This window comes from Amblyraja radiata, unplaced genomic scaffold (assembly GCF_010909765.2).
Source record: "Amblyraja radiata isolate CabotCenter1 unplaced genomic scaffold, sAmbRad1.1.pri S89, whole genome shotgun sequence".
In the NCBI taxonomy this organism is placed as follows: Eukaryota; Metazoa; Chordata; class Chondrichthyes; order Rajiformes; family Rajidae; genus Amblyraja; species Amblyraja radiata.
The window spans coordinates 12403086-12428681 of NW_022630172.1; the positions used below are offsets into that span (position 1 = coordinate 12403086).

Here is a 25596-nt window from a genome sequence, read left to right on the forward strand (position 1 = left end):
TTCTTGCCCACAGTATTCACATCTGCCTGTATTATGCTTGCCTATTATAAAAAGTGCACTGTTCAGGCCAGTGTGTCCAAATCTGATTCTTGAAATTACTGTCTCCTCTTTTCTGTTTTTTCCTACACATCTCATTTCTCCCACTTTCCTCTGGACTCTGTAGAACCACCGTCCTTTCCGCTCTTCCTCCCATTGCTTTTGCCATCTTTCCTTCAGTCTTTGCTTAATAATGTCTTTGATTTCAGTTTTACCTATGTTAATACTTAAATCAATCTTACTTCTTTTTGTTACCTCTTTTGCTACCTTATCTGCCATTTAGTTTCCTCTAATGCCAATGTGTGCTGGTACCCATACAAATATGACTGTAAGCCCCATCATTTGAATTCTGAATAGTGTTTGTTGTATTTCAATCAAAATGTCTGGTCTACTGTCTGAATGGCTGTGCTGTAAACTCTTTGTTGATAAACTTGAATCAAATAACTGTCCTTAAAGGCCTGGTATCCTCGACCCACTGTACCGCTAACAATATTGCAATCATTTTGCCTGTGTATACTGAGACCTCATTATTGATCCTCTTCCCTACTTTGATGTGAAATTCTGGTACAATAAATGCTACTCCTACTTTATCTACTGAATCTTCTGATGCATCTGTATAAATTTGGACAAAGCTGTAGTATCTGTCAATGTATTCCTGTATGATGAATGAATTATACATACGTTGTTTATCCTTGTTTTTCTGTTCTAATATTGTGAAGTCTACTGTTGCATCTGGAAGTATCCAAGGTGGAATTGAAGGTAATGGAACCGTTGGAACCACATTTAATTGTGCTATGCTGATTTGTAATGCTCTCTGGGTCACTGTCCATCCAAAACTTTTTGTTTCCCTTCTCTCCTTTTCCCAGCATGGTTTGACAGTAACTTGTGCTGGGTGTTCTTGACTGTAGCCCTGTAGGTTAATCCAGTAATTCAATGAAAGCTGTATCCTTCTCATCTCTAGAGGCATCTCCCCCATTTCAACCTGTAATGCTGCTGTTGGAGTTGTTTTTATTGCACCTGTACATATTCTCAATGCCTGATATTGAATGTTGCCTATTTTCTTGAGAAGTACTTGATGCGGACCCATACACCACACAACCATAATCTAACACAGATCTAATTAACCCAGTGTATTTATATAGCCTTCAAAGCTGTTCTATCTGCCCCCCAATCACATCCAACTAAACATCTCATTACATTAAGTATCTTCTTACATTTGTCCACTACTTTCTGAATATGAACCATCCATGTAATCCTCTCATCAAACTTGCGTGAGAGTTGACCATCTTGCTCTGCTGTATGATCTTTGATGTGACCTTGAGTGAGCATCAGGGTTTGGCCATGAAAAGCCGCCCAGTTGTTGTTGTTGTTGTTGTTGCTGCTGCTTCTCTTGTCTCCACAGTCGCTGCCCGTCTGTCTCTGTCACTGTCACTGTCACTGTCTCTGTCACTGTCACTGTCTCTGTCTCTGTCTCTGTCTCTGTGTCACTGTCACTGTCACTGTCTCTGTCACTGTCACTGTCACTGTCTCTGTCGCTGTCACTGTCTCTGTCGCTGCGTCACAAGCGCCGCTAACATTTTGTATCCGCCTTCACGTTTAAAAACAAACCGCCGTCTTGCAGCTTCGAATCGGCGGTGAACCCCCCCCAACCCCCCCCCCCCCCCCCCTTCACTCACTACATCCCCCTAACTCCATGCTTTCTCCTAAATGGCTGGAGGGAGCAATCACTTGAACTATATAATAATCTGCCATTGTAAACCCCTCACCAACATGGCCGCCATCAAACCCCTCACAAAGATGGCCGCCGGCTGCCGACCAATCAGCGGCGCCGACCTCACGAAGATGGCCGCCATCAAACCCCTCACAAAGATGGCCACCGGCTGCCGACCAATCAGCGGCGCCGACCTCACCAAGATGGCCGCCGGTCCCGCCCCGGGATCGAGTCTCCGCATCGACCGCATGAAAATGGCGGCGGAGAAGCGGCAGTTGGTGACGTCGCTGCGGACGGAGCTGAGGTAAATAATGTTGTAAATAAACCGGGTAAATGTGGGGGAGTTGAGGTCAATCTCCACATAAACTACACGTCTGGGGAATAAACCTGGGGTCAATAATAGAAACTCACCGTCTGGAGCAGCGTCCTGATATAAAACACCAGGCTTATAAACATCTATCTCCCTCTCTCTGGCTCTGTAAATAATCAATAAATCACCAAATAAACTACACGTCTGGGGAAATAAACCCGGTAAATCTGGTGTAAATAATGTTATAAACTACAGGTCTGGGGGAATAAACCCGGTAAATCTGGTGTAAATAATGTTATAAACTACACGTCTGGGGGATAAACCCGGTAAATCTGGTGTAAATAATGTTATAAACTACACGTCTGGGGGATAAACCCGGTAAAACTAGGGTAAATAATGTTAAAAACATACAGGGGAACAAAATAAACCCGGTCTGGGGTAAATCTGGGGTAAATAATGTTATAAACCTACAGGGGAACAAAATAAACCCGGTAAAACTGGGGTAACTAATGTTATAAACACACAGGACAGCGGAATAAACCCGGTCTAGGGGTAAAACTGGGGTAAATAATGATATAAAAACACAGGGGAGCGGAATAAACTGGGCTGTGAATTCGTTCCCAAAACATCCGACCCCGACCCCTCGGTAAAATAATTCTAAATCTGCTGTGATGACATTACACAAGTTGGCATTTCATAACAACCACATGATCATCAGGCTGCCTTTTAAACCCATGTCCATAAAGGTTTGAGTCTAACGGTTGGAGCTGTGCTATTGTGGCTTTTTGTTAATGTTTATTCTTGAAATAAAAACCATAATTCATTATGCTAAAAGAAAACAAAATGACAGAAAGGACCGTGACAAAATTACAATTCCATTGAATGAAGTAACAATTATAAAAGCATTACTCCAAAATTTATTAAACTAAGGCCACAGGTATGAGCTAAATGGCTAAATTATGACCAAAAAAAATCTCATGTGCAATAAAAATTAAAAGTAAATGCATAGGTAGTTAAGTTTGCTACAAAAGTACATACCTAAAATTTATTAATAACGTCTGAGGAACAGAATTGCTTCTGTCAGAGAGAGTGAGAGAGGGAGAGAGAGAGTGAGTGTGTAGGGAGGGAGAGGGGTGAGAGGCTGGAGGTGGAAAGGGGGTGAAGTGAGTAGCGGGGGCAAGCAGGGAGCAATGGGAGGGGGGAGGGATTCAAGGGGGAGTGGGTTTGGTGCCGAGGGGGATGAATGGGGGGGGGCTGGGAACTGGGGGGGGAGAGAGAGGGGTCAAGTGAGTCATAGAAGGGGGTAGGGAGCCTAGTGGGGGTTCACATTGTTTGGGGGTGGGGAGGAGGGGGAGGGAGCAAAGGGGGGTAACGAGCATGAGGCAGCAGGGGTAAGGGGCAGGGAGCCACAGGGAGGAGGTCACATTGTTTGGGGGTGGGGAGGGTTTGCAGTTTAGGAAGTCAAACCAGGGCAGGATCTTCACTGTGAATGGCGGGGCGCTGGGGCAATAGACAAGAGACAATATGTGCAGGAATAGGCCATTCGGCCCTTTGAGCCAGCACCGCCATTCAATGTGATCATGGCTGATCATCCCAATTCAGTACCCCGTACCTGCCTTCTCCCCATATCCGCTGACTCCACTATCTTTATGAGCCCTATCTAGCTCTCTCTTGAATGTATCCAGAGAACCGGCCTCCACCGCCCTCTGAGGCAGAGAATTCCACAGACTCACAACTCTCCGTGAGAAAAAGTGTTTCCTCGTCTCCGTACTAAATGGCTTACCCCTTATTCTTAAAGTCTGTGTGGCCCCTGGTTCTGGACTCCCCCAACATCGGGAACATGTTTCCTGCCTCAAGCATGTCCAAACCCTTAACAATCTTATATGTTTCAATAAGATACCCTCTCATCCTTCTAAACTCCAGAGTGTACAAGCCCAGCCGCTCCATTCTCTCAGCATATGACAGTCCAGCCATCCCGGGAATTAACCTTGTAAACCTACGCTGGTCTCCCTCAATAGCAATAATGTCCTTCCTCAAATTAGGGGACCAAAACGGCACACAATACCGCAGGTGCGGTCTCATTAGGACTCTGAACTCTGAGCCTTGCAGAATGTGTAGAGCAGAGGGACCTAGGAGTGCGGGTACGAGTTGGGCCGAAGTCCCTCTTTCCAACACTGCTTCACTCCATGACTATGACAAAGTGATGGAGCAACGCGGTGGGTCAGGCAGCATTTGTGGAGAAGATAGACACAAAGTGCTGGAGTAACTCAGCAGGTCAGGCAGCATCTGTGGAGAGAGGCATGGGTGACGTTTTGGGTCAACACCCTTCTTTGGTTTAGTTTAGTTTAGTTTAGAGATGCAGCGCGGAAACAACAGGTCTTTCGGCCCATGGAATAAGTGCCGACCAGCGATCACCCCGTACACTAACACTATCCTACGCACATTGGAGACAATTTAGCTATTTTGTGGAGGCCGATTAATTTACAACACTGAACGTCTTTGAAATGTTGGAGGAAACCGGAGCACCCGGAATAAAAACCCACGCAGGTCAAAGGGAGAACGTACAAACTCCACACAGACAGCACCCGTAGTCAGGATCGAGCCCGGGTCTCTGGCGGTGAGGCAGCAACTGTACCGCTGCGCCACTGTGCCGCGCAGAATTATTTAACGGTTTCCACCGCCATAAATGCACCCAATATGTGCTAGTAATGTCCTGTTTGGCAGCATGTTGACCCTCTGTGTTCACCTCCTGCAGGGTTTAGAAGCCGTTGCTGTGGACGGAGAGACAGGGACGTGAGCGGACATTGAGCGCGGCCAGGGTGCCAGTGAGCCCCCCCACCCCCCGCTCGGTGTGTGGGCTGAGCTTCGAGGGGCTGAGCTTCGATGGAGGACCACATGATGGGGCACAACAAGGAGAAGCGCTATGAGTGTGACGTGTGTGGCAAGACCTGGCAGAGCCCGAGCCGGCTGGAGACCCACCGACGGGTGCACACGGGAGAACGCCCCTTCGATTGCTTGGAGTGCGGCAAGAGCTTCACCTTCTATAACCAGCTGCAGCGGCACAACCTCGTGCACTCCGGCGAGAGGCCCTTCACGTGCTCCGACTGCAGCAAGAACTTCAAGACGGCGAATGAGCTGAAGAGACACCGGTGGGTGCACACGGGTGAGAAGCCCCATGGCTGCTCCACCTGCGGCAAGAGCTTTGCCCAGTTGTCGGTGCTGCAGGTGCACTGGCGGGTGCACAGCCGTAAGGGGCCCTTCACCTGCTCCGATTGCGGCAAAGGCTTCAAGTCGGCACCAGCGCTGAAGAAGCACAGGCGTGTGCACACCGTGGAGCGGCCCTACACCTGCAGTGACTGTGGCAAGGGCTTCACCCACTCCAGCCGCTTGCTGGTGCACCAGCGCGTCCACACCGGCGAACGCCCCTACACCTGCGCCCAGTGCGGCAAGGCCTTCACCCAGTCCAGCACTGTAAAGAGCTACAATAACGCACAGTTGTCTTTACTGCTTTTATTGTTATAACTCACATTCATTACTGCACTAGCTGTACGTGGTCCGTCACACGAGCTAGAGAGCGATCAAGGGGTGGGGAGGTTACATTTATACTTGGGATATAGGGAGTGGTTAGTAGTGGTGAGGTCACTATGTTAAAGGAACATCTACATCCTTTCCCTTGGAAACAAACAATACAGTAGTGACATAGGGACCACGTCTCATGCGCTACGAGCAGGCAGGCAAACAGTTAAACAAGCAGAGGAGCATACAGCTAAGCAAAATCACCAAAGCGGACAGGCGGCTTAACCAGTCGACCGGACCGGGTCCGCAGCTCGCCATCTCCTCCCTCTACAGGAAGAGCAGCAGCCGAGGCGGGGAAAGGAGCCGGGGAACCGGGAGTAGAAAGAGCAGGCGGAGGCAGAGGCGGGGAAATAGCGGCAGAATCGGGTGCACGGGCAGGCGAGCCAGGGGAAGCAGGCGGCGAGTGAGGATGAGAGAGCTGGGAAGGCAGGGACCGAGGCATGCGAGGGGCGGCAGGCAGTGTTTCGGGCAGGGGAGGGCAGAAGGGGACAGCGGGAGGCGGAGGAGGCTCGTTGACGGGACGGAGATGTTGGCGGGTCCGCCTGTAAATTGTGCCGTCGTGGTCGACAAGGTAGGAGCGTGGCGATCCAGCATCACCGACAACGGTGGCAAGCTTAGAGGGACCGGAGGGGGACTGCATCCGGACGACTTGGCCGGGGAACAGACGCGGAAGGGGGCGGCATGACTGGTCGTGGGAGCGCTTCTGCACTTCGTGCTTGTGAGCAATGCGCTCCTGGACAGCAGCAGGCTTTAGGGGAGAAGGCACGAGTGACCGCTGGGTAACAGGGAGCGGAGGTCTCGTAGTGCGAGACATCAGCCGTTTGGCTGGCGAGCCCAGGGCAGGGTCGCGGGAGATGTTGCGGATATTAAGAAGAGCTAAGTAAAAATCGGATTCGGACAATCTACAATGTTCCAGCAAGTCCTTGGCACTGCGGACAGCGCGCTCCGCCAGGCCGTTACTCTGCGGGTATTCAGGACTGCTGGTGAAATGGCGAAAGTTCCAGCTGGCAGCGAACCCCCGGAACTCGGCACTGGTGAACTGGCTGCCGTTGTCAGATTGGAGGGTAGCCGGGGAGCCGAAGGTGGCGAAGTGGCGGCGCAGCTTCCCGATGACGGCCGAAGAGGAGAGGGAGTGCAGCTGATCAACTTCAAACCAGCTGGAATAGGAGCGCTCATTTCGCTGAGGTCGGGGATGAACTTCCCCAGGTAATTGACCATGCCGAGGAAGCGCTGCAGGCTTGGCACGTCGGCGGGCGAAGACATACTGGAGACGGCAGCAGTTTTCTGCGGGTCGGGCTTGAGACCGGAGGCGGTGAAAACGTGCCCCACATACGTGACCTCCGGGACGCGGAAACGGCACTTCTTGGGGTTGAGCTTGAGGTTTATATCGCGAGCCCGGTCGAGGACCAGGCGAAGGTGGAGATCATGCTCGGCAACGTCCTTCCCGTAGACCAGGATGTCGTCCACGATTATGGCACACGGCAGACCGGCAAACAGCTGCTCCATGGTCCGCTGGAACACCTCGCTGGCGGAGTTGATCCCGAATGGCATGCGGAGGAAACGGAAACGTCCAAAAGGCGTGCTGAAGGTGGTCAAGTAGGAGGATCGCTCGTCAAGCGGTATCTGCCAGAACGAGCTCTTGGCGTCGAGGACAGAAAAGACAGTGGCCGGACCGACCTGTGCAGCGACGTCCTCTACAGTTCGCATAGGGTAGTGCGGTCGTTTGATCGCCAGGTTCAGGTCCTTGGGGTTGATACCGATGCGAATTTCACTTTTGTCCTTTTTAGCGGCAACGACCATGGTGGAGACCCACCGGGTGGGATCGCTCACCTCTTTGAGAATGCCCCAGGTGACCATGTCGCGCAGCGTTGATTCCACCTTGTCCTTCATGGCGAAGGAGACGCGGTGTGGCGGGCGGATCACAGGTTCAACATCGGGGTCGACGACAATCTTGTAGCAGCTGGGCAGCTTGCCCAGCTTGTCGTCGAAGCGGTCGGGGTATTCCAGCAGGGGGTCCATGAGGGTCCGCACCAGGTGTATGTCACGGTGAAAGGAGACCAGGCCGAGGTCCTGACACGCCCGGGCACCCAGCAAGGTGACGCTGTCAGAGTCTAGCAGATAAAAAGTGAGGGGCCGAGAGGCCTTCAGGATCTTGCAGTGCAGGGTTGTCTTTCCCACGGGAACGAGAAGCCCTCCCCCGTAAGCATGTAGGCGGGAGTTGTCAACAGTGACTTTCTCATCGGTCCTAATCTTTTTGAATAGGCTTGTTGACATTACATTCGTAACTGCCCCCGTGTCTAGTTTCGCAGTGAAGGTCGAACCATTAACAGTAACCCTAACCGAAGGGTCTGCTATCAGGGCATGTGCATCTAAGATCGAAAAGATGCCCGCCTCCCCTTGGGAGGGGGAACTAGTATCAGACAAAGGTAAATCTTCGGGCTCGTGTTGGGAATCGAACTCGCTATCAGCCTGAGCAACGTTGTTTAACATTCTCCGTGGTGCGGGTACTGGCCTGCCCTTGGAGCGGCAGGCTGCAGAGAAATGGTTTAATTTTCTGCAAAAGTTGCATGTCTTTCCCAACGCTGGGCACACATTGAACTGATGGGAGGAAAAGTTACAGTTAGGGCAACGCCGTGGGCTGGCGACGCCGGGTGCAGGAGAGACCTGTTGCCGCGGCGGGCCAGTGTTCCGCCGGCGGGCGGTAGCACTGGCAAAGTTGATGTCATGACCGGCCGGCGGCGAAGCCGAGTCCACCGCCTCAGCCATGCGGGCGGCGTGTAGAGCCTCGTCTAAGGACAGGTCGGGCTTACGCAGAAGTTCAGCCCTAAGCTTATAGTCTAAAAGGCCATATACAAGAATATCCCACTTCTGACACCATGTAAAGAGTTACAATAACGCACAGTTGTCTTTACTGCTTTTATTGTTATAACTCACATTCATTACTGCACTAGCTGTACGTGGTCCGTCACACGAGCTAGAGAGCGATCAAGGGGTGGGGAGGTTACATTTATACTTGGGATATAGGGAGTGGTTAGTAGTGGTGAGGTCACTATGTTAAAGGAACATCTACAAGCACCCTGCTGACGCACCGGCGCACCCACACAGGCGAGCGCCCCTACACATGCGCCCAGTGCGGTAAGGGCTTCACCCGGTCCAGCAACCTGCTGGATCATCAGCGCACCCACACGGGCGAGCGCCCCTACACCTGCGCTCAGTGCGGCAAGGCCTTCACCCAGTCCGGCACCCTGCTGAAGCACCAGCGCACCCACACCGGCGAGCGCCCCTACACATGCGCACAGTGCGATAAGTGCTTCACCCGGTCCAGCAACCTGCTGCAACAGCAGCGCACCCACTCCGGCGTGCGCCACTACACCTGCACCCAGTGCGGCAAGGGCTTCAAATGCTCCTCCAAGCTGCTGTCCCACCAGCAGGTGCACGCCGGGGACCGTCCCTTCCCCAGCCCGGTGAGTGGAGAGCACTTTGCCATGGCCTCCCATGCCCTGTCTCACCAGCACGTGCACACCAGTGGCCAGCCCTATGACTGCCCGTACTGCGGTGAGCAGTTTGACAGCTCGAGGGGGTTACGGCAGCACCGGCGGACCCACGCCGGTGAGCAGCTGCTCCCACTGTGACTAGAGAGCACGGGGGCTGCGGGAGCACCAGCGGATACACACCGGGAAGAGACCCTTTGTGTGCGCTGAGTGTGGCAAGGGTTTCACCCACATGTCCAGCCTGTGGTAGCACCGGCGTGCTCACAGCGGTGAGCGTCCCTTCCCCTGCCCGTCCTGTGGTAAGAGCTTCACCCTCGACCACCTGCTGGAGCACCGGCGAGTCCACACCGGACAGCGCCCGTTCACCTGTCCGCTCTGTGGCAAGGCCTTTGCCCGCTCCTCCAGCCTGCTGGCACTCCGCCACGTGGATAGATAGGCACTGTTTAGGTAGATACAAAATATTGGAAGGAATGGGTAACATTTCGGATCGTTTCTTCAGTCAACAATTCCATCTCCAGAGATGCTGCCTGAGTTACTCCAGCATTTTGTGTCCTTTTTTGTAAACCAACAAACTGCAGTTCCTTGTTTTTAAACCATCTGGTTAACCATCTCTGCTCCTTCCCCAAAGCCACCACATCAGTCCTGTAATGGAGTGATCAGTACTGTATGAAATATCCAAATGCTACCTGACGAAAGTCCCGTAAAGCTGCACAGATACATTCCTCTCTCTCCTCTCCTTCCACTCTCCCCCACTCGTACACAAATTCTCTCCATTCCACCCTCTTGTGCCGCCTTCCTCTCTCTCACACACTCCCTTACTCGCTCAGTCTCTCTAGCGCACTCCCTCTCTCGCTCCCTGTCTCTCACACACAGTCCCGCTCTCACACACACAAACACTCCCTCTCTCTCACACTAACAACACTCCCCTCTCTCTCTCTCTCTCTCTCTCTCTCTCTCTCTCTCACACACACACACACACACACACACTCACACACACACACACACAGTCCCTCCCTCTCTCAAACACACTCCCTCTCTTCCCTGCTCTCTCTAACACATGCACTTTCTCTCTCTCTCTCTCACACACACACACACACACACACACACACTGTTTCTCTCACACACACACTCACGCACACACGCCGAACACCTCCGCACGGTTCGCAATAACCAACCTGATCTCCCGGTGGATCAGCACTTCAACTCCCCCTCCCATTCCGAATCCGACATTTCTGTCCTGAGCCTCCTCCATGGCCAGAGTGAGGCCCATCGTAAATTGGAGGAGCAGCACCTCATATTTCACTTGGGCAGTTTGCACCCCAGTGAACATTGACCTCTCTAGTTTCAAGTTGTCCCTACTTTCTCCTCCCCTTCCCAGCTCTCCTTCAGCCCACTGGCTCCACCTCTTCCTTTCTTCTTCCCGCCTCCCCGACCCTCGCATCAGTCTGAAGAAGGGTTTTGCCCCGGAACGTTGCCTATTTCCTTCACTCCATAGATGCTGCTGCACCCGCTGAGTTTCTCCAGCATTTTTGTCCACCTGCCATTTTCCAGCATCTGCAGTTCCTTCTTAGGCATTTTAAATGTTTTTTAATGAATGTTTTGACGCATTTGTGCCTTACGTGACAAATAAAGCAAGTTTATCCTGACCTCACTGAAAGAATTTAATTTGGTCCATAAATTAAAAATGAAGATTTGCTGAAAAACAGAAAGCAGTCAAATTTAAAAGAGAATTTTCCCAGCAGAATAAATTCTGGGAAAATCCTAGAAGCTTGGTTTATACTAATCATTGAAACAATGTATTAACAATGTATTAATATAGAGATGTATTGTCTGGGCACAGCACCATATTAGATATCTGTCTGAACTGCCTGTCCCAGCTAAGGACAAGGTAGTGTCTTTCATCCAAGTCTTACAAGCTTGTTTTAGTTCACAGACGGATGCCCATTCTGGAACCAAGATGGAAGTCATTTGAAAACAAAATTGAGTTAGTTGTCCTTCAGGAATGGGCAGCTGTACTGAAGCTGTGCCTAGATTTGTGAATAAGGCCGACATTGCAAATATATGTGTCCAGCCTCCCTTGTTTCCCTTAGTTACAGATCTTTCACTCAGATTTAGAAGGTGTGTTTTATTGATAAGAAAATGTATAATGACTCTAACTTTCCTTTCTTCATTGAGTGGAGCCCGAGAAGCACTGAGCAACGTGTGTGCTCTTTGTAGATCTCGCCACTCCCGTCTGGCAGATTGATTAAAAGATTGCTTTGGTTTACCTTTAACAAGTTTGTTGCTGTCAACTTTCTTTAAGAGACGAACGTTGACTACTGCGCTCTTTGGAATTCTTCAGAATTCAGGTTGTACTATTAATAATGAAAGGAAATGCCAACCATCTCCAGAAATGATAAGAAATTGTTCTCGCCTCCATGCATATCTGTAGCCGTAGGGGAGTCACACATCTCCCCACTACTTCAAAGATAGTTCCTGCACTTGGCAATATCGTTTGGTGTTTGGCAGCTAAAACGCAGCGGTGGGGCTACAGACAGCCCGGCACCCGGGTGAATCACCCCATGTGGGGGTCGGGGGGAGGGGGGGGGTGAATCACCCCGGTGAGTGGGTCGGCGGGGGGCTGTGTCACCCTGGTAGGGCGCTCGTGGTGCCGGTGCAGCGCAGTCAGTGACTGGGTGGGCGGAGGGACCAGACTGTCCCCAACTCTGCTGCAACTGACGGGGATGTTGTCGGGTTTATGACCCCGTGTGTCCGCTGCCCGGAGCCGCGGCCCCGCTCCGTGTATGTGTGTGCGCGTGCGTGTGTGCGTGTGCGTGTGTGTGTGTATGTGTGTGCGTGTATGTGTGCGCGCGTGTGTGTGTGTATGTGTGTGCGTGTGTGTGTGCGCGCGTGTGTGTGTGCGCGTGTGTGTGTGCGTGTGTGTGTGTGTGTGCGTGTGCGTGTGTGTGTGTATGTGTGCGCGTGTGTGTGTGCGCGCGTGTGTGTGCGTGTGTGTGTGCGCGTGTGTGTGTGCGTGTGTGTGTGCGAGTGTGTGCGTGTGTGTGTGTGTGCGCGCTGCCGACCCATAGCCCGTGACAGTGCGGTGGGAGCCAGCTTGGGGGAGTGAGGGGTGGGAGCCCCTGTCCCACTTAGGAAACCTGAACGGAAACCTCTGGTGACCTTGCGCACCACCCAAGGTTTCCGTGAGGTTCCCGGAGGTTTTGGTCACTCTCCCTAATGGGCGAAAGTGATTTCCGCGCAGTCGAGGCCTCTTCTATGTTCCTGCGATTATTTCAGCAAATTCAAACCGGGCCTCGACTAAAAATAGGTTGCCGTTTGGTCGAAGCCCGTGGAGTGGGGTCGCTATTTACTTACAGGCAGTCGAAGGCAATCTCCTTCGCTGACCAGCCATTTTGATTGGTTCATTGGAGTTTTCAGCAAAACTCCTATAGGATCCTATTGGATCTCCCCCTTCTATCTCCCCTTCTCTCTTCCCTTCTCTGTCCTTCTCTCCCTTCGTTCCCCTTCTCTCCCTCCCGCCCGCGCTCTCTAAAGGACTTACGGTGCTCTGTGGCAGCCGTTTACCTTCCTCTTCATTGCGCAGACAGCGCTGCTCTGCTGTCCCTGGCCCCCACCTTCGTGATATGTGTGTGTGTGTGTGTGTGTGTGTGTGTGTGTGTGCGCGCGTGTGTGTGTGTATGTGTGTGCGTGTGTGTGTGCGCGCGTGTGTGTGCGTGTGTCTGTCTGTCTGTCTGTCCGTGTATGTGTGTGTGTGTGTGAGTGTATGTGCGTGTCTAGCTGTCTATCTGTCTGTCTGTGTGTGTGTGTGTGTGTATGTCTGTATGTCTGTCTGTCTGTGTATGTGTGTGTGAGTGTATGTGTGTATGCGGTCTGTAGCAATAATCCTATAGGATCTTTGGTCAGTAGATACAGCTCACGCTTCGGTCGAGGCTTTCCAGGCGAGTGACCAAAACCTCTGGTGACTCATGGAAACCTTGGGTGGGGCACAAGGTCACCAGAGGTTTCCGTTCAGGGTTCCTAAGTGGGACAGGGGAGGGTTGCGACGTGGCCAGCTTGGAGGAGTATGGGGAATGGGAGCTGGCCAGCCAGGAGGATTAACGAATCGGGAGGGGGGGGTTACCGGATGGGATGTAGCCAGCTTGGGGGGATAAGGTATGGGGATGGCCAGTATGGGGGAAATGAGAGTTGGGAGGTCGCCAGCTTGGAGGAGTAAGGAATGGGAGGTAGGCAGCTTGGGGAGTAAGGGGAATGGGAGGTGGGCAGCTTGGGGGAGTAAGGGGAATTAGAGGTAGCCAGCTGGAGGGAGTAAGTTTGTTGTTCTGCACATCGACCGGGACGTGATGACATCGCCCGTTCATAGCCAGCCGCCAGAACAAACAGTGTACATACAGTGATGACAAACGCAATGCATGTAATATCCATGCAGAACTGTGCAAAATTGTGTTGCAGAAAACCCGAGGTAGCACGGACGAGATGGGCCGAAGGGCCCGTCTCCGGGCAGAGCGACCACCGACGCTGTCCGTGTGGAGTTTGCTCGCTTCCCCCTCCGTGGTGGACCGGATGCGGGTCGGGGCAGTGGAGACGAGCTCAGGCTTCCGAGCCTCAATCCAAGCTCTGCCTTCCTCCCGCGCATCCTAGCCCCGACGGACCGAGTGCTGCCGCCTTCCCCCTCGGCCAACAACCGAGGGGAAACACACAGACGAAACCTCTTCCAACCCCCCGAATCCCTCAGGGAATGCCCCTGTCCTGTTTTTGAAATCAAGCCGTCACAATTGTGCAAGATCGGTCAGCATTATCCATTTTTAAAAATTATATACTAGACTCAGTGGGACCCGTTGGGTCCTATGTTCACACGGGAGTGCTGGTCCCTCGACGAAATATTCCACCTCTCCACCAATTCCAATATTGGTGGCCAGTGGGGAGGGGGGGGGAGCTTTCTGGAGCGCTGGTATGGGTGTTGTTGGCTGCAGGGACTACTGGTCTCCAGACGGCTAGTATGGACATTGTGGGCCAAATGGATCATTGGGGTGGCAGCTCAGTCCCTCAAGCCTGATGTGCTGGCAGCTCAATCACAGCTGGTGGGCTGGCTATTGACTCACGGCTATTCCTTGAAATTCCATTTCAAGCAGATGGCAAGGCCACCATATTCAAATCCATTTTCCAACCATTTTTAGGGAGAAACCACCATAAAAGCCATCATAAAAGCACACAAAACACCACACTCACAGTTCAGTAGACATTCAGTGTGTTTAGTTGATTCACAGCTCAGACAGAGTCGTGACCTCTCCCTCCTCCATCATGCAGAGACTGAGCCACACCCACACTTCCGGATTTTATAACCCCTCCCCCTCCCACCGGAAAAGGTGTGGCTTCATGGCGTGATTGACAGGAGAGAGATTCTCACTTTTTTTAAACACTAATAACACTTTTATTTTTCATTGATGGGAAAAATCCTCTGCACCTGATGAACGAAGGGGGACCAAGTAAGATGGCCATAAATCACAGCAGTAAGTGGTAGCGTTTTATCCAAAATCAATATAATGCAAACAGGAAATTGTCAAGTTTAGACTAACAACTATTTACAGGTCTGAAGAAGGGTTTCGGCCCGAAACGTCGCCTATTTCCTTCGCTCCATAGATGCTGCTGCACCCGCTGAGTTTCCCCAGCAATTTTGTGTACCTTCGATATTCCTGCATCTGCAGTTCCCTTTTGAACACAACTATGTACAGGCAGTGCCTTTTCATTTCAACCCAAACCCCCAAACAACCATTTGCAGGCAGGGCTTTTTTACTTCAAGCAAATATTTTCATTTTCAAACCACATTAAGGGCACTCACAGTTGATTAGGCATATGTTCAGTGTTATTCAGAGCTCAGAGAGATGTGACCCTCTGGCTTCCTCCATCTTGCAGAGACTGAGTGAGGCACACCACTTCCTGGTTTTATAGTCCTTCCTCCTCTCTCCAGCAGGAGCAGCAGGGAGAATGGCAAAATAAACATTAATATCTCTCTGACTTTTCATCGATGGAAAAAATCCTCTGGTCCCGGAAGGCGGAGGGGGGCTCTGAGCGAGATGGCCAAAAATGACGGCCGTAGGTGGTGGCGTTCTCTCGGAAATCACAGCACGGTGAGTCAAAAGCGGTCAAGATCAGGCTTTTAGTAATATAGACTTGGCCAAGTAGGACACGTTGTGCCCCATCCTCTCAACACGCGGTTGTGGCGTCACACACACACACAGACATGGGGGTGAGAGGCAAGGGGGGAGAGACAAGGGGAGAGAGAGGAGGGGGAGAGAGGAGAGGTAGCGGGGAGGGGTGGATAGAGGCGGGAGGGAGGCGGGGGTAGAGAGGAGGGGTAGAGAGGTGGGAGAGAGGGGGAAGAGAGGAGGGGGAGATGAGAGGTAGCGGGGAGGGGGAGAGAAGAAGGCGAGAGGAGGGGAGAGAAAGGAGGGGGAGAGAGGGGAGAGAAAGGAGGGGGAGAGAGTAGGGAGAGAAAGGTGGGCGAGGAGGAGAGGGGCGGCGGGGAAGAGCGGGGGGCAGCAGGGAAGAGCGGGAGCGGCGGGGTAGAGCGGGGGAAGCGGGGTAGAGCGGGGACAGCGGGAACAGCGGGCATCGGGGGAAGTGGGTTTCAACCAAACGACTGCAAGTTGGGCGGGGGTGGGTGTGTGTGACGTCACTCGCAGTGGGTGGAACACAGCGCAGATCGCGCGCAGCAGATCCATTGTGACGTCATCAGCGAGACCATTGCGTTTACTTTCAAAGTTTTCTCGGATTTGTGAACATTTTCAGAAATAACTCGAGAAATAAAGCACGAATTTTTCAGATAAGGCTGTTTTGGACCAGGAGGAAAATCTCTACTGGAATATGTAACATTTTTACCTTTAGCACATCGTTTTTCCGATAAGATGTGATTACAGACAAACATCACACACATATAATAATAATAATAATAATAATAATAATAATAATAATAATAATAATAATAATAATAATAATAATAGTAATAATAATAATAATAATAATAATATATTATTGTCATTGCACATCAGTGCAACGAGATTTAGTATGCAGCTTCCAACCGATGTGAAAAAAATAAAATAAAATAAACCGTGCGACGTGACCATCTGAGGGAGACAGTCCAGGGGGGGGTGGGGGGGCACTCAGCAGGGCCGGTTCAGAGCCGCTATAGCTCTGGGAATTAAGCTGTTTCTGAGTCTGGAGGATCGGACGTAGAAGGCCTTGTAATGTCTGCCGGAGGGAAGTAGTTCGAACAGTCCGTTACAAGGGAGTGAGGAGTCTTTATGGATGCTGACGTCCTTCCTGAGGCACCGTGCGTGGTAGATGCCCTCCAAGGCTGGTAGCTGTGTCCCAATGATCCTCTGCGCTCTGTGGACGAAGCGCTGAAGAGCTCTCCTCTCCGCCTCCGTGCAGCTGAGATACCACACAGAGATGCCATACGTTAATATGCTCTCTGTGGTGCAATGGTAGAAGGTTGTCAGCAGCTGTTGGGGCAGACCAGTCTTTTTTAATGTTCTCAGGAAGAACAGTCGTTGCTGTGCCTTCTTGACCAGCGCAGCGGTGTTGGTGGACCATATGAGGTAGTCTGAAATGTGAGTGCCCAGAAACCTAAAGCTGGACACTCTCTCCACACTGTCCCCGTTGATAAAGATTGGATCGTATTCTCCATTATGGGAGACGACAGATGGCACAATGGGCTAAGTGTTCGGCTGGCAACCGGAAGGTAGCTGGTTCGAATCCCGCTTGGAGTGCATACTGTCGTTGTGTCCTTGGGCAAGACACTTCACCCACCTTTGCCTGTGTGTGTCCTTGGGCAAGACACTTCACCCACCTTTGCCTGTGTGTGTGGATGTAATTATGTGAAGCACTTTGGGGTCAATGCAAGTTGACTAAAAATGTGCTATATAAATAAAGAAATTTAATTTAATTTAATTTAATTATGGGACCTCCTGAAGTTGATAATCAGCTCCTTGGTCTTGGAGGTGTTTAGGGACAAGTTGTTACGTGCGCACCAGTTCACCAGGTTCTGCACCTCCGCTCTGTAGTGTGTTTCATCACCGCTGGTGATCAGCCCAACCACTGTTGTGTCGTCTGCAAACTTGACAATGCATATCGAATGCAGCAGCACAGTCATGTGTGAAGAGGAAGTAGAGCATGAGGCTCAGTACACAGCCCTGTGGTGTGCCGGTACTCAGGGTGATAGTGGAGGACAGGTGCGGGCCCTCTGCCTGCGGTCGCTCCATCAAGAAATTCAGGATCCAGTCACATATCGACGAGCTGAGGCCTAGCTGGTGGAGTTTGGTGGTGAGCTTGGTGGGGATGATTGTGTTGAAGGCAGAGCTATGTTCTCTGAAAAGCATCCTCACGTACATGCCCTGTCTTTCCAGGCGAGTCAGGTCAGTGTGAAGAGCCAGAGATGTCCCTTTCAGAATGGGTCCCTTTCAGAATGGCAGCCAGTGAACAGTGGGGTACCCAAGGCTTGATCCTGGGACCGCAGCTATTTACAATTTTCATTAATGATTTAGATGAAGGAATAACAAGGAACATTAGCAAATTTACAGATGACATAAAGCTGGGTGACTGTTTGAACTGTGAGGAGGATGCTATGAGAATGCAGGGTGACTTGCACAGGTTCGGTGAGTGGGTAGATGCATGGCAGATGAAGTTTAATGTGAATAAATGTGAGGCTATCCACTTTAATTACAAAAACAGGAAGGCAGATTATTATCTGATGGTGTCAAAGGAACAGGGGAAGTACAGCAGGATCTGGGTACCCTTGTTCATCAGTGAATGAAAGTAAGCATGCAGGTACAGCAGGCAATGAAGAAATCAAATGGCATGTTGGCCTTCATAACAAGAGGAGCTAAGTAGAGAAGCAAAGAGGTCCTTCTGCAGTTGTACAGGGCCCTTGTGAGACCACACATGGGGTATTGTGTGCAGTTTTTGGTCCCCTAATTTGAGGAAAGTCTTTCTTGTTAATGCGGGAGTGCAGCATAGGTTCACAAGGTTAATTCCCGGGATAGCGAGACTGTCATATGCTGTGAGAATGGAACGGCTGGGCTTGTACACTCTGGAGTTTAGAAGGATGAGAGAGGATCTTATTGAAACATATAGGATTGTTAAGGGTTTGTAAGTCAAAGATAAATGGAGGTTTGGCTTTGCCAAATATCTTGTTTTATTTCTGGGCAGTCCATATTAAAAACATGAATTTCTGGCTGGAAGAAATGGAACAACAACCAGATTGGTTAAGGATGGAAAAGGAAGACTGTTTACGTTTTGAAATTGGTCCGATCATATTTGCTCCCACAAAACTGTACAAAAAACATATAAGGAAAACCCCATAATACATAGTGGAATACGAATTTGGAAACAATTTTTTAAAAGTTTTAAAATTGAATAATATAACACTATGCCTTCCCATTGTAAATAATCATTTGTTCAAGCCATCCATTTTGGATAAGGGTTTCACACAATGGAAAAATTATGGAATTAAAAAGATTGGACATCTTTATGGAAAAGGCACTTTTCTTTCATTTCAAGAGTTACAACAGAATCATGGACTGCACTCAAATAATTTCTTCAGATATGTACAAATTAGAGATTATCTTAAATCTAATACACAAGTCTACAGGACTAGGGAACCAGAAATCCTTGATGAATGTTTGAACAAGCATCCAAACACATAAAAATAATAGCTTATATTAATATCACCTTCCTAAACAACGAGGTACCACCGACGGAACCATATAGACACACATGGGAAAATTAATTAGGTCCTCCTATAACGAAAGATGTGTGGGACGAAAGTTTTTCAACATATACATCAATGTTCGTTAAATGCCAGACATCCTTTAATACAATTTACAGTCTTACATAGATTACACTACTCCAAAATAAAACTAAATAGAATCTTCCCACAAATCTCTCCTATTTGTGATAAATGTCTACATCTAGAGGCTAATTTAAAACATACGTTTGCAAATTGTATAAAAATTAAACATTTCTGGACTGATATTTTAGAAATAATTTCAGAAGTTATTAATACAAAATTGGAACCAAACTCAAAATTAATATTACTTAGAATATCAGAGCAAAGTTTAACACTCCCAAAAAGCCAAATAAATTTCCTCGACTACAGTATAATAACCGGGAAAAAATATTAAAATTTTGGAAAGGCCCTACAACCCCCACAATTAAAATGTGGATTGTGGAAATGTCGGAGACCCTATATCTAGAAAGAATTAGACTTGTCTTAATGGACAAACAAGAAAGTTTTGATAAAATATGGGCTCCATTCATTAATTATCTGACGGGATAGATTGGCCCGGCACGAAAACCCAACTGAAACTTGAACTCAGGATTAGATGAAAAGTCATACTTTATAAACTACGAACCTATCTCCAATGATGTATTATAAGTAATCCATTCCACCTTTTTTGTTTTTTTGATATTTGTAACTCTTTATTCTCCCTTTCTCTCTTTTTACATATAACCATATAACTTACTTTATACTGTATAGTATGTCTACTTCTAATAAAAATATTATAAAAAATACTTTATAGTATGTCTACTTCTAATAAAAATATTATAAAAAGTAAATAAAAGAAGGATGAGAAGGGATCCTATTGAAACACATAAGATTATTAAGGGTTTGTACACGCAAGAGGCAGGAAACATGTTCCCGATGTTATGGGACTCCAGAACCAGGGGCCACAGTTTCAGAATAAGGGTTAGAACGGGCATGAGGACACACTTTTTCACACAGAGAATGGCGAGTCTGTGGAATTCTCTGCCTCAGAAGGCGATTCTCCGGATACTTTCAGGAGAGAGCTAGATAGGGCTCTTAATGGAGTCAAGGGAGTTAGGGTGAAGGCAGGAACGGGAAAATTGCGGTGCTAGTTCAAAGGGCCGAAAGGCCTACTCCTGCATCTTTTGTCTATTGAGGTTCCTTGTGGGAGGAGGGGGAGCATTAGGTCCCAGTACAGTCAGACCACGTGGTGTGAGAGTCTGCAGTGTGGAGATTCCAGGTCTGGTCGAGGCCCGCGGGGAGTAGAATGGCACGTGGGCGAAGTGTTGCAAGTGCCGGTCAGCGGATGAACGGGTAGGCAACGAGGGTCGGCGGCTCCAGCGAGGCAGCAAGGGCGGCAACGACCACGGGTGAGGTCACGCGGGAAGGTCCATGACAGCGGCATCCTCGGTTGTCCAGGTCCGAGATCGGTTAGGAAGGCGGTGAGTTTTGGTGCTGCTCCTCGTGGCAGCAATGGCGTCGCGGGGTTGTCAGTTCCACCTGTCCCTTACTCCCCCAAGCTGGCTACGCCCCAACCCCCTTACTCCCCCAAGCTGGCCACCTCCCATCCCCCTAACTCCCCCAAGCTGGCTACCTCCCAACCCCCTTACTCCCCCAAGCTGGCCACCTCCCAGCCCCCTTACTCCCCCAAGCTGGCTACCTCCCATCCCCCTTAATCCCCCAAGCAGGCCACCTCCCACCCCCCTTACTCCCCCAAGCTGGCTCCCTCTGATTCCCCTTATTCCCCCAAGCTGGCTCCCTCTGATTCCCCTTATTCCCCCAAGCTGGCTCCCTCCCATCCCCCTTACTCCCCCAAGCTGGCCACCTCCCATTACCCTTATTCCCCCAAACTGGCCACCTCCCATCCCCTTGCTCCCCCAACCAGGCTACCGCCCATCCCCCTTACCCACCCAAGTTGGCCACCGCCCGTTCCCCTTATACCTCCCCCCCCAAGCCCTCCCATCCCTTACTCCCCCAAGCAGGCTCCCACCACTGTCACGGGCTATGTGTCGGCAGCGCACACACACACGGGGCCGGGTGGAGCTGGGCCGCGGCTCCGGGCAGCGGACACACGGGGCCATAAACCCGGTAACGTTCCTGTCAACTGCAGAAGAGTTGGGGACAGTCTGGTCCGTCCACCCACGCAGAGTCACTGACCGTGCTGCGCCAGCATGAGGACCCCCCTACCAGGGTGATTAACCCCACCCGACCCACACAGCGGAGTGATTCACTCCCCCGACCCACACATTGGGTGATTTACCCCCCCCCCCACCCCCACATGGGTAGCATTGATAGCACAACCTGAATTCTGAATTCCAAAGAGCAGTTGTCAAAGTTCGTCTCTTAAAGAAAGCAGACAGCAACAAAATTGTTAAAGGTAAACTAAAGCAATCTTTTATTCAATCTGCCAGACGGGAGTGGCGAGATCTACAAAGAACACACACGTTGCTCAGTGCTTCTCGGGCTCCACTCGAAGAACAAAGGAAATTTAGAGTAATGATACATTTTCTTATCAATAAAACACACCTTCTAAATCTGAGTGAAAGATCCGTAGCCTAAGGGAAAGAAGGGAGGCTGGACACATGTATTTACAATGTCAGCCTTATTTTCAAATCTTGGCACAGCTTCAGTACAGCTGCCCATTCCTGAAGGACAACTCGTTCACATTGAGGTCAGGATAAACTTGCATTATTTGTTACGTAAAGGCACAAATGTATCAAAACTTTTTTAAAAAAACACTTTAAAATGCCTAAGAAGGAACTGCAGATGCTGGCAAATGGCAGGTAGACAAAAATGCTGGAGAAACTCAATGGGTGAGGCAGCATCTATGGAACAAAGAAAATAAGCATCGTTTCGGGTTGAATCCCTTCTTCAGACTGATGTGAAGGTGGGGGAGGCGGGAAGAAGAAAGGAAGAGGTGGAGCCAGTGGGCTGAGGGAGAGCTGGGAAGGGGAGGAGAAAGTAGGGACTACCTGAAATTAGAGAAGTCAATGTTCATACCGCTGGGGTGAAAACTGCCCAAGTGAAATATGAGGTGCTGCTCCTCCAATTTACGGTGGACCTCACTCTAGCCATGGAGGAGGCGCAGGACAGAAAGGTCGGATTCGGAATGGGAGGGGGAGTTGAAGTGCTGAGCCACCGGGAGATCAGGTTGGTTATTGCGAACCGAGGTGTTCAGCGTGTGTGCGTGAGTGTGTGTGTGTGTGAGAGAAACAGTGTGTGTGATAGCGTGTGAGAGAGAGAGAAAGTGTATGTGTTAGAAAGAGCAGGAGAGAGAGGGAGGGACTGTGTGCGTGTGAGTGTGTGAGAGAGAGAGAGAGAGAGAGAGAGAGAGAGGGGGGGAGTGTTGTTGGTGTTGGAGAGAGGGAGTGTTTGTGTGTGTGAGAGCGGGACTGTGTGTGTGAGAGACAGGGAGCGAGAGAGGGAGTGCGCTAGAGAGACTGAGCGGGTAAGGGAGTGTGTGAGAGAGAGGAAGGCGGCACAAGAGGGTGGAATGGAGAGAATTTGTGTACGAGTGGGGGAGAGTGGAAGGATAGGAGAGAGAGGAATCTATCTGTGCAGCTTTACGGGACATTGGTCAGGTAGCATTTGGAGTATTGCATACAGTTCTGGTCACTCCATTACAGGACTGATGTGGTGGCTTTGGGGAAGGAGCATAGATGGTTAACCAGATGGTTTAAAAACAAGGAACTGCAGACAGCTGGAGTAACTCAGCGGGACAGGCAGCATCTCTGGAGAGATGGAATTGGTGACAGAAGAAACGATCCGAAACGTTACCCATTCCTTCCAGCATTTTGTGTTTACCTAAACAGTGCCTATCTATCCACGTGGCGGTGTGCCAGCAGGCTGGAGGAGCGGGCAAAGGCCTTGCCACAGAGCGGGCAGGTGAAGGGGCACTGGCCCGGTGTGGACTCACCGGTGGTCAAGGCGGGTGAAGCCCTTACCACAGGACGGGCAGGGAAAGGGACGCTCACCGCTGTGGGTACGCCGGTGCTGCCACAGGCTGGACATGTGGGTGAAACCCTTGCCACACTCAGCGCACACAAAGGATCTCTCTCTGGTGTGTATCCGCTGCTGCTCCCGCAGCCCCCGTGCTCTCTTGTCACAGTGGGAGCAGCTGCTCCCCGGCGTGGGTCCGTCGGTGCTGCCGCAACCCCCGCGAGCTGTCAAACTCCTCACCACAGTACGGGCAGTCGTAGGGCTGGCCACTGGTGTGAACGTGCTGGTGAGACAAGGCATGGGAAGCCATGGCAAAGCGCTCTCCACACACCGGGCTGGGGATGGGACGGTCGTCGGCGTGCACCCGCTGGTGGGACAGCAGCCGGGTGGAGTTGGTGAAGCCCTTGCCGCACTGGGTACAGGTGTAGGTATGATCGCCGGTGTGGGTGCGCTGGTGCTCCAGAAGCCGGTCAGAGCGGGTGAAGCCTTTGCCGCACTGGGCGCAGGTGAAGGGGCGCTCCCCGGTGTGGGTGCGCTGGTGCACCAGCAGGTGACTATACTGGGTGAATCCCTTGCCACACTGGGCGCAGGTGTAGGGACGCTCGCCGGTGTGGATGCGCTGGTGCCTCAGGAAGTTGCTGGAGCGGGTGAAGCCCTTGCCGCACTGGGCGCATGTGTAGGGGAGCTCGCCGGTGTGGGTGCGCTGGTGCACCAGTAGGCTGCTGGATTGGGTGAAGCCCTTTCCGCAGTCGCTGCAGGTGAAGGGCCGCTCCCCGGTATGCAACCACCTGTGCAACTTCAATTCCGTGGACGATTTGAAGCCTTTGCCGCACTGGGCGCAGGTGTAGGGGCGCTCACCGGTATGGGTGCGCTGGTGCAGCACCAGTTTGCTGGATTGGGTGAAGTCCTTGCCGCACTGGGCACAGGTGTAGGGGCGCTCGCCGGTATGGATGCGCTGGTGCCTCAGGAAGTTGCTGGAGTGGGTGAAGCCCTTGCCGCACTGGGCGCATGTGTAGAGGAGCTCGCCGGTGTGGGTGCGCTGGTGCACCAGCCGGCCGCTGGACTGGGTGAAGCCCTTGCCGCAGTCGCTGCATGTGTAGGGGCGCTCCCCGGTGTGCACGCGCCTATGCACCTTCAGATCCTTGGACGACTTGAAGCCTTTGCCACAGTCGGAGCAGGTGAAGGGCCGCTCACTGCTGTGCACCCGCTGGTGCTCCCGCAGCCCCGACAACTGGGTAAAGCTCTCGCCGCATGTGGAGCAGCCATAGGGCTTCTCGCCCGTGTGCACCCGCTGGTGGGCCTTCAGCACATCCGCCCTCTTGAAGCTCTTGCCGCACTCTATGCAGTTGAAGGGGCGTTCTCCCGTGTGCACAAGCCGGTGGGCCTCCAGCTTGCTCGGGCTCTGCCAGGCCTTGCCACATACGTCGCACTCATAACGCTTCTCCTTGTTGTGCCCCGTCATGTGGTCCTCCATCGAAAATCAGCCATTGAAGCCCGGCCCGCACACCAAGCAGATGGGGGGCTCACCGGCACCCTGGCCGCCCTCAATGGCCGCTCACGTTCTCGTCTCTCCGTCCACAGCAAAGGCTCCTAAACACTGCAGGAGGGGAACACAGAGGGTCAACAAGCTGGCAAACAGGACATTACTAGCACATATTGGGTGCGTTTATGGCGGAGGAAACCGTTATATAATTCTGCGTGGCACACTGGCGCAGCGGTACAGTTGTAAATTAATCGGCCTCCACAAAATAGCTAAATTGGCCCCAATGTGCGTTGGATAGTGCTAATGTACGGGGTGATCGCTGGTCGGCGCAGACCCCATGGGCCGAAAGACCTGTTGTTTCCGCGCTGCATCTCTAAACTGATCTAAACCAAAGAAGGGTGTTGACCCAAAATTTCACCCATTCCTCTCTCCACAGATGCTGCCTGACCTGCTGAGTTACTCCAGCACTTTGTGTCTATCTTCTCCACAGATGCTGCCTGACACGCTGAGTTACTCAAGCACTTTGTCATAGAGTCATGGAGTGATACACTGTTGGAAAGAGGCCCTTCGGCCCAACTCTTACCCGCACTCCTAGATCCCTCGGCTCTACACATTCCGCAAGGCTCAGAGTTCAGAGTCCTAATGAGACCACACCTGGAGTATTGTGTGCAGTTTTTGTCCCCTAATTTGAGGAAGGACTATTGAGGGAGACACGCGTAGGTTCACCAGGTTAATCCCCGGGATGTGGGGGACTGTCATATGTTGAGAGAATGGAGCGGCTGGGCTTGTACACTCTGGAGTTTAGAAGGATGAGATGGTATCTTATTGAAACATATAAGATTGTTAAGGGTTTGGACACGCTAGAGGCGGGAAACATGTTCCCGATGTTGGGGGAGTCTAGAACCGGGGGCCATACAGTTTAAGAATAAGGGGTAAGCCATTTAGAACAGAGACATGGAAACACTTTTTCTCACAGAGTTGTGACTCTGTGGAATTCTCTGCCTCAGAGGCCGGTTCTGTGGATACTTTCAAGAGAGAGCTGGATAGGGCTCTTAAAGATCATGGAGTCAAGGGATATGGGGAGAAGGCAGGAACGGGGCAGTGATTGGGGATGATCAGCGATGATCACATTGAATGGCGGTGCTGGCTCAACGGGCCGAATGGCCTATACCTGCACCTATTGTCCTTTGTCTATTGCCCCAGCGCCCCGCCATTCACAGTGAAGATCCTGCCCTGCTTTGACTTCCT

General features: G+C 51.3%; 2 protein-coding genes across 2 annotated transcripts; one reads left to right on the forward strand and one right to left on the reverse strand.

The window, feature by feature from the left end:
• Positions 1-1806: 1806 nt before the first annotated feature.
• LOC116969611 (zinc finger protein 239-like) lies at positions 1807-9321 on the forward strand. The gene is made up of 4 exons (XM_033016441.1): positions 1807-2051; positions 5168-5409; positions 5907-6011; positions 8694-9321. Exons 1-4 carry the CDS (start codon positions 1807-1809, stop codon positions 9263-9265), a joined length of 1164 nt encoding a protein of 387 aa, XP_032872332.1. The 3' UTR covers positions 9266-9321.
• Positions 9322-21321: 12000 nt separating this feature from the next.
• On the reverse strand, positions 21322-24240 carry LOC116969612 (zinc finger protein 239-like; the record flags this gene model as incomplete). Its single annotated transcript, XM_033016442.1, has 2 exons — positions 21322-21353; positions 23274-24240. Coding segments are annotated over 2 exons (999 nt in total), but the record flags the coding sequence as incomplete, so codon positions are not given.
• Between the last annotated feature and the right edge of the window lie 1356 nt (positions 24241-25596).

Excerpts from the sequence above, each read along its gene's own strand:
- LOC116969611 (XM_033016441.1), top strand. The coding sequence starts at position 1,807 with ATGGCCGCCATCAAACCCCTCACAAAGATGGCCGCCGGCTGCCGACCA. Across the intron at positions 2,052-5,167 it reads TCGCTGCGGACGGAGCTGAG|CAAGAACTTCAAGACGGCGA; the intron begins GTAAATAATGTT and ends CTCCGACTGCAG. Across the intron at positions 6,012-8,693 it reads AGAATCGGGTGCACGGGCAG|GAACATCTACAAGCACCCTG; the intron begins GCGAGCCAGGGG and ends ACTATGTTAAAG.